This window comes from Perca fluviatilis, chromosome 24 (assembly GCF_010015445.1).
Source record: "Perca fluviatilis chromosome 24, GENO_Pfluv_1.0, whole genome shotgun sequence".
Classification (NCBI taxonomy): Eukaryota; Metazoa; Chordata; class Actinopteri; order Perciformes; family Percidae; genus Perca; species Perca fluviatilis.
In genome coordinates this window covers 8,444,933-8,461,588 of record NC_053135.1, presented here as the reverse complement: position 1 = coordinate 8,461,588, position 16,656 = coordinate 8,444,933, and the positions used below count along the sequence as shown (strand labels likewise).

At 39.5% G+C, this 16,656-nt stretch overlaps 1 protein-coding gene across 8 annotated transcripts in view; it reads right to left on the bottom strand.

Moving 5' to 3' along the window:
• LOC120554598 (interleukin-1 receptor accessory protein-like 1) overlaps window positions 1–16,656 on the bottom strand; it is a 276,632-nt gene that overhangs the window by 151,237 nt on the left and 108,739 nt on the right. For 4 of the 8 annotated variants that reach the window (XM_039793599.1, XM_039793603.1, XM_039793602.1 and 1 more), the window contains exons 2-3: window positions 16,102–16,228; window positions 2,155–2,434 (exon numbers count right to left, since the gene is read on the bottom strand). In XM_039793599.1, coding sequence (XP_039649533.1) covers window positions 2,155–2,434; window positions 16,102–16,210 — 389 coding nt within the window. In that variant the 5' untranslated portion in view covers window positions 16,211–16,228. The remainder of the gene's footprint in view (window positions 1–2,154; window positions 2,435–16,101; window positions 16,229–16,656) is intronic. The other 4 variants (XM_039793600.1, XM_039793604.1, XM_039793606.1 and 1 more) reach the window with 1 other exon arrangement.

The following is a 16,656-nucleotide window of genomic DNA, read 5'->3' as shown; positions in this document are numbered from 1 at the left end:
CCACGACTGTAAACTACCTGGCTGGCACCAAAGAGAGACGGAAAATGTTAGCAATTAGCTAATGAACATAGTGGAGCATCTAGTAGCTAAAGAGACAGCTATTTTCCTTAGAAGCTGATGAAGACCAAAACAGTGAATTTAAAAGTGCCACGTAGCCAGAAACACAACTCCAAATGAATGCTACTGTTGCTCCATGTCTGCTGGATGTGTAAACATGCAATAGCTTGCTTACACATTAGCCATACGGACTTTACAAGGCCATAGTAGAGTTCTTCCCAAAGTGGCCAAAAAAACTGATTAATGCAGCATTAGAAAATTTATATCTTCAGTTGTTGGGTTGTTGTAAAAAATAGTATCTTGGGCTCTCTATTTCCTAATTAATTGATAATTAGTGGCAGTGAACATGGTGTGTTTTTAAAATGTAATTTCATCATTGATCTAAATACAGTCACACAGGAATATTCACATGATGACATGGTCTTACCGTGCTGGAGCTAGTCAGTGTATTACATGTCATATTGTCATCTATAACACAGAGAAGATCTGAACACCCCCAGCTGCAGCGGATGCTTTGATTAACACTGAAAATCAGAGGAGCTGATTATAGCATCAATGCTGGCAATGTAAATAAGGATCAGGGTTGTAAATCTTCCATTTGAGTGGCAAATATTTAGAGTTGAATGTTAAGCATTAAAAACTGAGGATCTTTGTCCTGACTTAAAAACCTTTAGAAAGCGACTATATTCAACAATGGTCCAAAGAATTGCCTGCAGAGAGAAATCCTGTGCGATGGAAAAGTGCTCTGTATTCAGAACTATTGTTATTTCTCTCCATGATGGGAAAATAAGTGTTGCTCCTTAATTTGGTTCTGAATGGTGGAAACTGGCGACAAAGCAACACTACTCTTCCAAATCAAATCTCATGGTTCTACTTTCTGCGTGATTACACAATACCTCTGAGCTGACTGATTGTCTACCTCCAGAAAATGCTGCCAATGTCGCTGAATAGAGAATTGTTGGATTGGTGCTGCCCGTTTCTTTTCAAGGCGGCCGCCACAGCAAAGGGGAGAGTGCTAATGGTGATGCATAGTAATGGCCAAAACCTCCTAAAATTGAGCTTGTGAAACACAAGGAAACCTGTGCTGAGTGCAACTGTTCAAGAGTACGTTGTTCTGTTTTTTTGCGAGAGTAACACATTTCCCAAATTATTTGTTTTTAGGTTGATATACAAATGTTTTTGTGGATTTTACTGAATATTAAAAGATTACACTCCTATCTTCCAGAAAGATGTGTTTTCAAAGTTCCTCTTGTCCTGTGGGCTCCGAGACAGCGGCCTTGACTTTTTTTCCCCTGACAGGCCACAGACAACCTCCACGTTAATGAAAACTTCTGCCAATATGAGCTAAGAAGCCAGAACATTTCTCTAGGGCTGTCCTCGACTAAAGAAATTCTTAGTTGACTAACACTCATATGATTTTGTCGACTAAACGATTAGTTGATTTAATCAACACATCTGTACACTTTGAGTGGTCGTTAAGACTAGAAAAGCGCAATATAAATGCAGTCCATTTATAAACATAAAAAAATAATGCAAAAGCACCACTTTTAAATCTTGTGTTTACCAGAAATGTGCTCATAAGTTTCTTGGAAATAAATTATTCAGCATGAAAAAGCACCGACATCGACTAAAAGGGGGCAGCCCTACATTTCTACAGAACTCATACAATAAATCAAACAATTGTCTACCTCCTCCATCAGGCAAGTGAAAAAAAGAAGATAGTACAAATCCTGTCTCTTTTTTATTTGTATCTGCCTTTTTCCTTTCCTCAATCCTCCTGCTCTGAATTACATTCCATTCTCTTTGGTCTCACTCCTTGCTCTTTCACATTTTCAGAAAGGACTTGCGAGGGCCAAAAAGTTATGGATTTACCAATTGCACATAATGGCTTACTACCCCAAAGGAGAATAACGAAATAATTTAGCATATAAAGTGAAGCAAAGGGGCCTCAAACTGTTAGATGCTCTGTGGACTAAGAACCAGTGCTCTTTTGGCCAGAGATGAGAGACTTTATTAGAAATCACCAGGGGAGGACTTTACTCCTCCAATGTATGTCTCCAAGTAATGCTGGTTTACAAAAACTAAAAAGGAACTTACCTTAATACGCAGGAATAGTACCCCACGTCGTCCAACTCTGCTGGTCGAAACCATATGGCATCCTCCTCCTTGCTCATCCTTGTGCCGTCAAAACTGATGGGTTCCTCGAAGTCACCATGTCCTGCACTTTTGTACCACATAAGGCTAAGTCCTGCGCTCTGCGCATGGGTGTAGTTGGCCCGGATATATCCATAGAACAAAGCACACTTAATCCGTACAGGTTCCCCAAGAAGCACTTTATATTTCAGGTAGTCCACTGACCAATCTGTACAGCCTTCCACTGAAAGAAAAGGACAAAGAAAAGACAAAAAAACTTTAGAATTAAGCATTGAGTTACTAGGAAAGGGTTTAACTATTTTTTGAGCCAATTCACCAAGCCAAGCAGAGGCGATTTGTAGTCATGAAAAGGGCATGTGGCAACCAGGTCAGTGCTGGTATCAATCTGTCTGTTCATGTGCTTTGTCAGCAATCCTTGTATCACAATCAATAAAGACGCTCTTCTCCTCCCTGCAGCACTGATGCACAATGTCTCCTTTTTTTGTTTCACAAGAACAAACCAACCAAGTGAAGCTATTCATACATATACACACATTTGACATATGACTTCCTAAGTGTACCAAAATGAATTTAAAGCTAATTTAAAAAGACAATGTTTCAGCACCACGTTTGAATGTTAAACTGAACTCTCAACCTATCAATTGCTGCATTCAATCATTGTTGCCTGTCTGCACCTGCCTTCACCTTCAAACATTACTGTATTTATGTTTGACTTGTATGCCGCCACCTCATACATAAATTGAGTCTACTGGCAATAAACTGTGTATAAGCCGCCGTCAATACTGTATCTGTTTAAATGGCAGTGATGGCACATCTACATTTGACCTGAGAAAATCAGAAACTGCAGTAAATCTGCATTTGCTTTTAAGATTATCCTCAGATCTCAAAGGCTGTTTTCAGTAATATAAAAATGTAGTTGTTGTGATAGAAATAAGTCTGTATTCACCAAACATATAGGATTAATAAGACTTCTGATAAACGCAAAGCACACCTAATGTCAGTCAAAAAAGTTACAAAGATTGAATGATAACTGCTTTATTCATACACAGCAGGCAAAGGGATCGTTTTGATCCACAGACTTAGTTTATATCCAAGATTCATGAGAAACACCAGCTATTAAATTGACACTAATCTTTACCAAGTCCTGATACCAGTGAAAAGCCACACAGACAGTACCAACTCCTGAGTTGCTGATTGAGATTGTCACACACAATGAGTGTGGAGGTAAAATACGGAGGTACAATAAGTAACCGTGTCAAGCAAGCAACATATTTGGGTGGTTCATAAAAATGGGGGAAAAAATAACTTTCAGGTGAGCTGAGGCCTGTATCATGAAGCAAGATTAGTGGGTTTAATTCAGGTGTTCCTGTTTTGTGAGCCTGGCACAATTAATAACGGTGGTAAATCACTATGGTAACTGACAGTATGCTGTACAACTAACCTGCTGCTGCTTTAGTTCAGAGGATCAGACCAATGCCTTCTGTAGGAATGACAACTCTTCAACAAGGTTTACAATAACTTCATTCACTATATCAACTATATCTTAGGAATCAGATAAAAGCTCCTGAGCTTGCAGAGGCTTTATAGCCACTTTTGAAATAGATACACTGATCAAAAAGTTTATTTTTCTTTCTTTTACTTGGTTTTATATTTGAGAAACAAACTGGGTCCACACCGCATCAAAAACAAGCTCTCTGCCTGCTTTATCTTACCTTATCCTGTTCCTGACATCCTCTCTTCCCTCGCTTCACCTCGCTGCATATCTCTTCCTTTAATAACAGCTGGCGAGCACAGCTGCCGCAGACTCAACAGGCTTCGCTAATTGAGCCTCTATAAATGTTTTATTTACCAAAGAAGCAACTTGGCCGCCAATCAGCGAGGTGCAGTGCGTGCGCTGGGGGTAACCGGGGGGAGGGGTGTTGGCAGGGCATTGATTAAACCATGCTGATTTATGTCTTTGTATTGTATTGTGTGGTACTGTAAGGGTCATGCTGGGAGCGGCAGCAACAACACTAGTGGGTGCTTTAGGTGCTGGAGAAAAGATGAAAGAGGGAAAAGCACACAGTAAATCCCTTAAACAGTGAAAAAATGAGGACAACATAATGTCACATCCAGATGCCTTCAGGGCAGCTGCAGTATAATCTGTCCATGCTTGATTTGTCTGGCCAACAGTCCAAACCCTAAAGATAATTCATTCACAATAACATAAAGCAAAGAAAAGCCGCAAGTCCTCACATTTTGGAAGCTGAAACCAGAAAAGGTTTTGCGGTTGTGCTTGATAGATAACTTTTCACAATTAATTTGTTATCAAAATAGTTGGTGATTCATTTTCTGCTCACTTCATCTATGTTGTCTTTTGGATTTTAAAAGGCTTTCTGGGAATTGTAGGAAGAAAGTTTAACAGATGGAGCAGGTTGGAAAAAAAACAGATGAAATACAGCACTTTATCAAAAACGGGTCCTGGAATTCACTTAACAGCCAAGATTCAACATTTACAGCTTCAAAGTAGTTGAGGGTGAACGTTGCCTTTAAATATCCTACTGATTATGCCATTAGCCTCGTAATTTCACCGTCCAGCAGATTTGACAGCTCATTTTACCTGCAGCAGCAGTGCCAAATCTGCAGCACCTTTCTTGATCCGACACGATCCTAAATCAGCAACAATAAGTCACTGTCTTTATGAGAAGACTGCGTTCAGATGCACTTTTTGACATCCCCCTCTAAACCTCAATTACGTGGGTCCGCCCAGGAGCAAGACCGGTGAATAACTAGAATTTGTTTTTAGCAAATACACACATGCTGGGGTAGGCAGCGTGTGCTCTGCGAGCTACCCAACACCACAATTCTTTCATTGTGATTAAGTCTGTGAAACTGTTGCTATGGCAACACAGGGTCTACCCTCGCTTATCAAGAACTTGCTAATTAGTTTGTGGACGATAATAACTTGAAAGCTTAAGGTAAGACAACCACAGCTAAGATGGTTTCACTTCTAATCATGTGCCCTAATTGAGAGTCCGAAATGTGTTCTACTCTCACAACTAAAAAAAACAGTAGGGGAGTTAATGAGGTCATATAAGCAGGCAGCGGCTCAAACAGAAAACAAGATTAGTCTGGCCAAAGTGTGCATGAAGTAATCTTTCTGATAAGTCTCTTAGGTGTGCATTCACAAAAAACACAAATAAAATACTCTTAAAACATGGTTCTCATATCTGGGAGCTTATGGCACAGTGACTTGCTGCCCCATGTGCAATGGGTATGTACCCTGTCACTTCAAAGTTCCCATTAATCAATCAATCAATGAGCATTTATTTATATAGCACTTTACAGCAACCACAAAATAACTAACTACATACCTAAAATAACTAATAATGCAGGATCCACCTTAGTTACAATTTTACTTTAGTGGTGCAAACTCCCTAACAAATTAGCAAATAATCAGAGTACCAAAACTAATTGAACCAGGGGCTTTTAGGGAGCCCTGGTTCACTGAATAAAAAAAGATTAAAGATTGGGAAATATTTAACTACCTTAAAATATATAAAGTTGTTAAAATAAGCACTGTCAACAACAACCACAACATTACAATGCTGCTTACAAACTAATTAACAAAGTTTTACAATATAATAGAATAAGGCCATTCTGCTTTTACTTGTGACACTTAAGTACATTTGGTTTTACAGAAACACATCTGTACTTTTACTGAATGAAATTGTTACTGTAAGATTTCTACTTGTAATGGAGAATTTTACATTGTAGTACAGGTACTTTTACTTAAATAAGGGATCTGAATACTTATAATATAAATATAATATTAATAAATATTGAAAGATATCTAATGTGCTAGCTGACCATTAAACTGGTGCATCCCTTGTATAGATATTCTGCCGGCCCAGACCGAAAGAAAAGGACAAATTTACTTAAAAGGGCTTTCAGTGTGGCTGCACAGACTTGATTTGGTAGCACAAAAAACACAAATGCATCACTGCTAAACATCAGCCTGACTCAGTTATTGCCTTTCCCATCAGCACTCCAAATAAATACTCAGTCCACCCTTCTTGAAGAAAATGCATGTGTCAGAATGGGAAAGAGTTCTTTTGATGTTGTCCGAGTACCAGATATTTGCTACTACAGTACAATATAATGTAGTCATCATGCAAAATAGTACAAATGCATAGCCTGTTTAGTAAAACATAAATTGATACATACTTGAATGTGGATATCACAAGCTTTAGACTAAATCATTAAATGACATACATATTAGTATGTATTTGATAAAAAAGACAAGTGACACAAAAGTGAAATGGTCGATTACTACTGAAAACATATGCAACATGTAACACTGGGTCTTTTCAACAGGGAAAAACTGCCAGATAAAGGATGCTTTTTAAACCACCCTAAGGCATTCGATTACTGCACAGGGTTTTGGAAATATCCCCATTTTACTGTTCAAGAAAAAATAAAAGCCTCAGAAATCCATAAATTTATTTCTTTTTAAGGGTGAAATCCAGCTCAACAGTTTCAAACTGTCCGAGGAGCTTGCAAGCGCCAATATCCGTTATCTTCCACCTATCCTCAAATCGCCCGTTTCAGACTTTTGACAGAGGGTTATCGTTCACTTCAGTAAGTGAGGGTGGGGATTCTGCTTAATCTGTTGGCAGGAAACAAACATGGTACAAAGCCTAATTGAACTCGATTATCATTTCCCTGCTCACCAGATTTCCATTCTGCTGGATCACAATTGGTGAGGGAATTGGCCAATCTGCCGAGTGATAACAACAACTCAAGCGACTGGGACCATCAAGCATAAGCAGCGTTTGGGGCTATGCTACACATAACCCAAAAGTAAAAAAGGGGTAAATAATAACTGGTAACTGTCAGCTGTCAGTCTTTTTGCCAAATGATCACAGAACAAATGTTTACAGGTCGCTCAGCATGGAAATCGGGATTTAACTGAGCCACATTCACTGACGCCACATCTAAATGGGGTCTTCTAGCCACATCCCCGTTTAAACCACGCCATTAAACAAAGACAGGGCCATTTGTCAGGCCTGCCTTGTTTTTATGTTTGTCATGTTAGACTCATTTGTCCAACTGTGTAAAGGTCTGGGGCCTCATTTATTAAAAGGCTTTCTTCCTCATGTTTTATGCTTGTACCCAAAACCAAACCGAGGACGTCATTTATACAAAGAAGAAAAAAAAACAACAACTTGTTTTTAATGCCAAAGGTAATTGGCTGCATGGATGCATTTCTTTTCATATAAAAATGTATTTGTAAAAATCATCACCCAAGGTTTAAATGCAAATATAGACCGAAGCATACATTAAAATCAAGGCTAAGGCAAAGAAGACTTTTACGAAGGTCTTTTGCGTTTTAAAGCTAATTATACTTTTCAAAATATACATACATAACATTATTCAATATTCATTATTTTAATTCGACGCTAGCTTATAAAAGGATCACATTGGAAATTGGCCTCAAGTCATTCTTCACTTGTGTACTGAAGTTGTTTTTCTGAATTTAAAATGCATTATAATGTATATAGTTTTATAGGAACTAGCTCGCCTATTTTTAGTGGAGCTCCTTCGTATTGGATATATAGAGCAGGGCATTCGAAAATATATTAAAAAATAAATCTTCTTGAAACGATGTAACACAGATGTGACCAAGATGCTAGTAAACATGGATTAAAAAAAAACAACTATGATGCATTTCTGGTTTAAAGGGCAACACAATAAAGCTAAACAAATGTTATGTCATCGTGTTTCTGCTCCATTTTACTGTCACTTGAGAACGAGCATGTGCTCCCTCTGGAGAGGAGGTGATCAGCTCATAAATTGGGTTACAGGTCTGCTGAGGGGTAATCGTATGCAGATTGAGTCACATCACCACAGAGACTCCCACAAAGTGTCTGTTCTCTCAAGGAGATGGTTCACTATCATTTTTCTCCATAAAGGCACCAGTGTATTTTAATCAGAAAGGCACGCATACATTAGGCCTAGGCTGATTGGATAAACACATATGCACAGCACACACACACACACACACACACACACACACACACACACACACACACACACACACACACACACACACACACACACACACACACACACACACACTGAGGTGACGCGACATCAACCTTTACTTGCCCTCATGAAGTGTAGTGTCTAAGCTGGCCTTGCTCCAGGGTCCCTAAAGGAACTTATCAACTTCACAGCCACTTTTGCCAAGGGAGGGAAGCAGTTGAGGAGAGAGATGTCTCGAAATCTTGACCTGCCATTTTCCTCCTTGTGAAAACGCTGTCGCAGCAGAGTGGGTCTCAATTAAGAGGAAAATAGCTCTGATGTGTGGGAAAGGTAACCTCTCGGCTGCCGGCATACAGGAGGAGATTACGTGCATGATTGAAGTACCTCCAGCAGGTTGAAAAAGAGAATGAGTTATCGGCCAATAAAGCAATCACCTATGGCCTCTGCATGTGAGAGTATGTTCACTTCACACACAACACTCACACACACACACACACACACAGACACACACAAATAATCTATTTCAAAAATTATAGGAGGGAAAATAATTGCCGTATACTGTTGGTGTAATGGCACTGCAACAATAAGGAACTGCAAATGCTAAAATTAAAATTGAGTTACGGGCCATATGGTAACATAAAGGAGAATCCATAAGCACCTGGGAGTGAACAGTGGTCTATAAATATACAGGGGCAGCGCAGAGGAGGGAGATTGTTAAATAAATGGTCATATATGCTTTTTTCAATGTCTTCCTTTTTACATCTAATGTTTGCACATTTTCTACAGAGCTGGAGTAGGGAGGTGTTTAGTTTAGGTTAGCATAAAAAAGGAGGTAAGGCAAACCAACCAAGTAAAGCTGACTAATTAACTAACCTTAACACTGTCCTCACTGACTGTATCAAGCAACCTGTGCTGTAGTCAGAGATGCTGCACAGAAGCACTGCACGAATGGATGAACTGCTGTTCAAGACAAAATAGCAAATACAAAAATACAAATAGCAGTGGGTAAGTCATCTTTTTTTGGACAGAGCCAGGCGAGCCGTTTCCCTTTACTTCCAAACTGTAGCTCTATAGTTAAAAGAAAAACTACAGTTTATTATAACATAGGTTGCATTTTGTAGCTCTGGTCAACAGTACAGTTTTTTTCATTTGTAAGAAAAAAAGTAAAATTATAACCCAAATTAACCGTTGTAAACATCCATCACAGTTTACCTACTGACTTCCTGGTTAAACTTTGGCCTACCATACTTACTTTGTTAATATTATTTTGGTAGTATTGTGTGCACTCAGTTTCTCTGTGCAATGAGGGATTATAGGAAACCAGATGAGAAAAACCATAAAGTGATTTGACAAAACTGTCTGCTTGTTGTATGATTGTCTGACCGCTGCCTTTGCCCAGTTGAACCAATTTTTGTGATGTTGCCACCTTTTTAGCAATTATTTTGGTGAGGACAATGTAATCATAACCCATTGGAACGATGGCCCGAGACAAGAAAATTAGTGTCTTTCCCAAAATATTCAAACTATCTTTTAAATTAAAATAAAACATTAGCATAATTTAGTCTTGTTTTGAGAAATTTGGAGAAAGAAAAAGGTTAAATGTAGATGAAAAGATATGGACTCCAGCTGCCCAGCTTATTTCATGATTGCAGTGACATTTACCTCTCAGTTCCTCACAAGCAGATAAAACAGCTTTCGCTCTCCCCGTCTCGCCTGCACTTTACTCTTATGACACTTCATCTTGATTTGTCGTTTGTCTCTCTTCCCAACTCCCTCTCTTCCTTGACAGCCACCGGGCTGTCATTTATATGCAAATACTCATATGTGATTGGAGAAAAAAAAGGGGAGAAAAAGCAAACTGCTTTTCTTCCTATCGCAAAATAAACATTGCCCGCAATCTTGCCGGCTTCTTCCTTCCGTATCAGATTCAGCTCCCCTGATTGGACACGGCCTCCAGAGAGAGCGGCGCCTGCTGTCTCCAATCACGGGTTAAACGCTGATGGCGACAGAGAGCACAGAGAGGTAGCTGATGGGAAAGGGGACAAGACTAACTTCGCCAGGATGCACCCTTGCAGGGAAGAAAATAAGGAAAGAGGCACAGAGGAAAATAAACACACACACTCTCACACACACACACAAGTAGGTAAGACTAGTTTGGCAAGCTGTACAAGCTGTTCCTTACGGTCACAGTTTATGAAGGCAGAATATATGTCTACATGCACCAGCAACAGGTCCTAATCATCCATTTTATAATTTTTTTTAAAATCAATTTGACAATCAATCCATTTCAGCGTACTATACAGATGTTCTGATCTTGTCTTCAAATGTGTGCACACTGACTTAAAATTAGCAAAAGACAAATTTTTATTTCACTAAATAAATCAACACTAAATTTGACTTGAATTGCAAAAACAAGATCCTGTTCTTTTCTTTGCATGGTTGCAGTGCAACAGAAGAGGACATGGTTCTATTTTTCAGTGACAAGAAGCAACACAAGTCATAGCTGCTTCGTGATGCAAAGATGTCTGCGAAGGAAGTTTTTCTTTTGTAACTCTTGATGCTTTTACTACTTGCAGATTTCTAAGTGGCCATGTCTGTGCTGTTTAATGCATTCTGGGATGTGTCTGTCCTTTTTTTTGTCCGTCTTTTATGTTGCTAAAGGTAGCACTCATTCTTCTCTATCATCTTAACCAAAGTTTCTGTTAATTTAAAATTAAAAATGTAAAACACATTATGTGAAAGGACTATTTAATGGGAAGGACCTTCTTGACAATACGTTTTTGAAATGGGAAAAGTACAAGCTTTCATCGAGTGGTTATTGACTGAATCCCTTAAATATAAACTGGCAACAGAGAAATCCTAATTATTAACCTAAATACTAACCTGCATATGAAGTAGAAATAAAAAACAGAAGCACATTTCTCTTCAAAGCAGTATGTAAATCAGCCTGTGTGACTCTGTATAGGTGATTAGGGCCTGTTTTCCCTTCTGCGCTCAATAACACTAATATTACAGTTGTGAGGAAAACCAATCATCCCACTATACGTCCAAATCTGTCCAAAAAAGTGCCTTATCATCCTTTTGGATAATGTCAGCATGAGAATGTGATGACTTCTGATTTTAATGGGGTGACTATGTCTCCCAAACAGCATTTTGATTCTCCTGGACAATCAAACTACAGAAATTGTCTTCTATCTATATGTTGACTCTCAGTTCGTGCCTATTTCAAGGGGACATTTGACAAGAAGCAGATGTAAAAGTGATCCTGTTATGGCTGGGGTGTCTACTCCAGAGAGAGCACTATATAATCAGAAAATCATCGTTCTGTTCCCCACGGCGCCAGTAATCCTCTCATCTAACAAACAGCCTTGGGATGCATCGAGACAAACAACATAAACAATACTGGCTCTTGAAAAACACCCGAGTGCTGCATTGCAGACATGACTGCGCACATAGGACGAGTGTGGCTAAGACGTATTCCACACACTCTCACCCACCCACACAGGTACAAAATACACAGCAGGAACACACACAGAGAGAATGGGCCACACGATCCGCGCTGCCTCCGCTGGCAGTCCTGTCAGCCTGTTTTTCTGTGCTGTATCATGGCGGTGTGGGCGCACTAAGCTGGTGACTCAGACCCTTGCCGGTCCACTACAGACACCGACATATAATTTTGGCGTTGTGCTCCGGTGCCCCCGTGATATAAGCATAGGTGAAAATAGAGCAAAGATGGATAGAGAGCCTTGTCCCAACGGCCTCTGCGCCAGCCATCTGTGAAATGATAAGATGGCAAGAATATGCAACAAAAAGCAAGCAGCGGGTACCGTCCTGATGGGTGCAAGTGTCAGCACTCATACGCCAACTCTGACCTTAGTTTTTGTCTCTCATTTTTTCCCACAGTGTTAACTACCAGAGCATCATCTCTTTCTCTTTTTTGCCTTTGTACTTCCCTCTCTCGCTCTCCTCCTCTATCTCTGTTTCACCCGTCCTCTATCTCCAAGCTATGCCGTTTCGATACAGAAGAGTGGGAGGGTGAGGGGAGCTTGTGCCGGCAGTTCAAAGAGAGTGGAAGAAGATTATGATAGAGAAATGATTCGAGCTGCAGATCAGCAAGGACAGTAAGGTCCCCAAAAGCCACACAAGTAAGCGCATCCGTGCTATAAATGACATCACCATCGTCAATCGCCAGTAATTTTGCAGAAGTGGACGTGACTCAGTTTCTTGATAGATATGTTTTCAAGGACGAGTACATTTAAAAAGAAATAATAATTTTATAGGAATATTGAAAGGAATTCAGATGTAAGGCAGAAGAGATGCAGGCACACAAACATACTTACATTATGAACCACAACTTACACACACACACACACACACACACACACACACACACACACACACACACACACACACACACACACACACACACACACACACACACACACACACACACACACACACACACACACACACACACACACACACACACACACACACACACACACACATCCAGAGAAACCTAGTGGCCTGGAACAACAGTAGAGCCAGAGCTTCCCATTAGAGGACATTACTGTCAAACACTGGAACGAAAACTACCTGCTGTACACTGATTACCAACCTACCTCCCGCTACAATTCAATTACAAACTAGATAATATGATGCACTGCACTCATTCTCTGTGACAGTGACATGGGGAAGTGAGGACAGCTGGCTGAGATGTTTCCTGAAAATGCCGATGCCTGTTTGTTTCATATTTCTGCACCAGAGGTGGTATTTTTGGCTTTGTCTTGCCGGCGTGTCCATTGCATTTGATTGAATGTGTTAGGATGGGACAGCACGGTTAGCCAAAGAGAAGGTGAGTGAGTAATACCCTGTTCGTCACGCGTAACAAACAGTGTTAAAATGAATCTCTTCCGTGCTTGTTACTCCCATAAAAAGTTGGACCAGGGTCAAGTTTTACATTATTCATCAGATCAGTGCATCATAAAACGGATCAAAGCTGCAATTAAAAAATAAATAGCCGGGGTCGAGTTCACTCATTATTGGCAGCATTGCAGCATTTTGACTACAAAGCTTCCCATCTTGCCCACTAAATCTAAAAAGTCAACCCGAGCTTTGAGATAGTTTCGATTAAAAGTCAAAAGTCAAATTAAATGTGTTTATATTCTACTAACTTTGCATTGAGACTTTTATCAAATGACTTAGCTTTATGTACTGCCGCAGCACTGACATGTTCTCTCTCCCAAATGGCAATTTTACCTGGTAATGCAGGATAATGAAAAAGCCCTCTTGGAATACCCATTTAACACGATTTGCGGTTTGCAGTTGGGAAGCCAATGAGGGATCTTGTCTGTTTCACTTCACTAGCGACTCCTATTGGCTGGTTTGAAGTGACTATATGGTGGTGGGTGGAATCTGGAGAAGAAAGTGTTAACTTCTGGCCCAAAGGAAAAAAGCTGTTGGCACATCTTGTGTAGAGGAATTTTGCTGTCTACTCCCTCCTCAGGCCAAGACTGAGAGTTATCAATGACAAGGGCAGCAGTGTCAGGGGAAGTACTCATTCCAAATCGAGGGGTGAAGGGAAAAATGCAGAACACTGCCATTAGCAGACATGCACCGAAAAGACAGTCAATCACTTCCAATTTTCTCTCCAGACTGAAGATGACTAAGAGTCTCAAACAAGCCTTTTAAAAACGATTTTACCTTTGAGAGGAGATTCTCCTGACAGTACAACTCAAATTACCTGCAAATTACACATTACCTTATTCATACTGTAGACCCAGAGAGGCAAGTGAGTTATTGTGCCAGTCAAGCTGCGAGCCTTTAGATGATTAAAAGCTGGTCTGAATGTAAACTGCTCCAAAGTCTCTCCAAAACAGTCTAAGTGTAACCAACCTACAGCAAGCTAAATGCAATAGAATAAAACAGAATATGATTTTAATTTGATAGTTTCTTCCTTTGTAGAAATAAATAAATAAACCAAACTAGCAACCTAATTCTACATGAATAATATTAAAACACTGCAAATAGGGAGTACTTGTATTTAGGTCAGAAACACTTTCAACTATGAATCTAATTAAATAAGAGATGAACATGGGCCCAATCTGGTCATTTTGAGCTAGTTTTTAGTTATATAACCATGTAGGCATACTTTAAGCCACACACACACACACACACAAACACAGCTATATGTTCCGCTAAATACACACAGAAAAACAACTCCCTTAACACACAAACTGTAATTCCCTTATCTCTCAGCCAACCGGCTGATAACAAGCAGTTCATTTTCCTGATTCGAAATAAGTCATCCTATTCTGCTCCAATTAGAAGCTTAGTAAGAATTCCATTACCATGTGCCGTACCCCATCTTCTCCCTCTAAATGCACCCAGAGTTCAGGCATGGGAAGTTCGGGTGGGTGGGTGATGAGGTGCATAACAGTTTCAAAATTGTCAGCAAATTAGAACCTTAATGCAAATTGAATTTACAATAAATCCACCTGGAGCTGCCATTAAAGGAGAAGGAAAAAGAAAAGAAGAGGAAGAGGAAGAGAAGAGAAAAAAGCCTTGAAAATGAAAATGGAGATCCTGGCACTATGAGCACACATTTACATATACATAATTAATTAAACCGGGGTGCACTGCTTTAGATGGATGACCGTCTGAAGGGAAATCGGGGAGCTACGGAAAGTAGAACAGTAATAAAAAGGTTAAAGTAAAGGTGAATCTTATTTCAGGAAATGGAATAATCGTCAAGATTCAACTCACTGACACATGCATATGTACTGTTTGTACAGCATAAAAAAAGAAGGGATGAATGCCAATTAGCGTCACTCATCCAGTTAGCTTGACAACAGCAAAACAAAACTCAAAAATAATCTGAAGCCCTCCAGCGATAGACTCGGTGGGCTTGTTAGCGAGAATCGCAGGTTCGACGAAGGTAACCATGGCATAATCCAATATAAACAAACTATCCGCAGAGGTGGTTGAGTACACTTAATTAATGCAATTGTTCCTCGGCTGTTCAGACTGGCTCTTTCATTTGGTAAGTGCTCCCACTGCAGCTGCATGAGTGTGGGCATGCGGAGAAGTGAGGCCTTTGAAGGTGTCACCAGCTTCCAGAAAACAACAGGAGAGGTAAAAATGCTTCTTTTTTTTCGTATTTCAAGAGCGAGTTACAATCTGACAAAAATTCGAGATTTTGAACGCAAGAAGAAACTAATCGTAAAAAGGGTTACAGCATCAATTCCATTTCAAACCTCGTATGATCTAAACCTTCCTCTTGTCACTAAATATTAAATAACAGCTCTTCCAAACTGTTAACTATGTTGAAATATGGCAGCTCTGCAAATGCTGTGAGAAAAAAAACTTAGTAGTACTATAAGTACCACAATAAATAAATATTATGATGAATACATACAAAATATAACAATGAGACTGTGAAAGAATTAAATTCTAAAACTTATATATTATATTTTATATAATACAATGTTACTACAATGCCATTTTTAATTCCACAATGTCCTTTGAATTCATAATGCCACTCTTTATCAGAAATGTTTTATCTGTCAATCAAGACAATTGGTAATTGGCTGTTGCTTGGCCCTAAAAGAGCAGATAGCCAATCACATGCTGTGTGTTTTGTCTGTATTTATTCATATGATTATTTCATTTACATATATTCATTTATTTCAATGCCCTGTTTATTCATTTACTATTGAACACTTCAGGCGCTAATAGTTAGCTGGCTGGGACAGTACAGACTAAAGTGTTAACTTGATTTTGGTTGTCATAGTTCAACTAAGGAAAAAAAAAAGGTGCTTCACTTATCATTTTTTCTTTTTTTTAAACAAAAGCTGCACTTGCCTTGAAACAGAAGGCTGACCAATAAGGACAAGGCTGTTGTTTTTGGTATATGAAGTTGGAAACCAGATGGCTGCATCAACTCTGACCTTGCTGTAGAATGGGGCTGCATGTACACCTACGAAAGAAACTGGAGAGAAAAAACTTTCACTTTTCTTCGGTGGCTATCAATTGCGTTTTCTTTGTAAACACAGAACATTAAAAGTTCAGCTACTTGTAGACCTTTTCTCCCCCCCAGGCTACTTCAACAGATAAAGCTGTGAAGGGCTGGAGGTCGGAGTAAAACAACTCCAACTACAGTACATCTGTGCAGTAGCTGCACAAATGCAGTGGCCTGATATTGATCAAATGCTAAGGCCTGTGCTTCCGTATATCAATCAAACCAAACCAGCTTTGCTGTTAAGCCATCAATAGTAAAGTATGCCTACCTGTATTGCAACTTCAACACATTTTTGTCCTTTTTTATATCACTGGCAATCTGAAGTCTTTTTTTTTTTTTTTTAATCTGCATCAGTGACCAAGAATATCAAAGAGGCAGTGCCCTTGGTTGGACTTTAG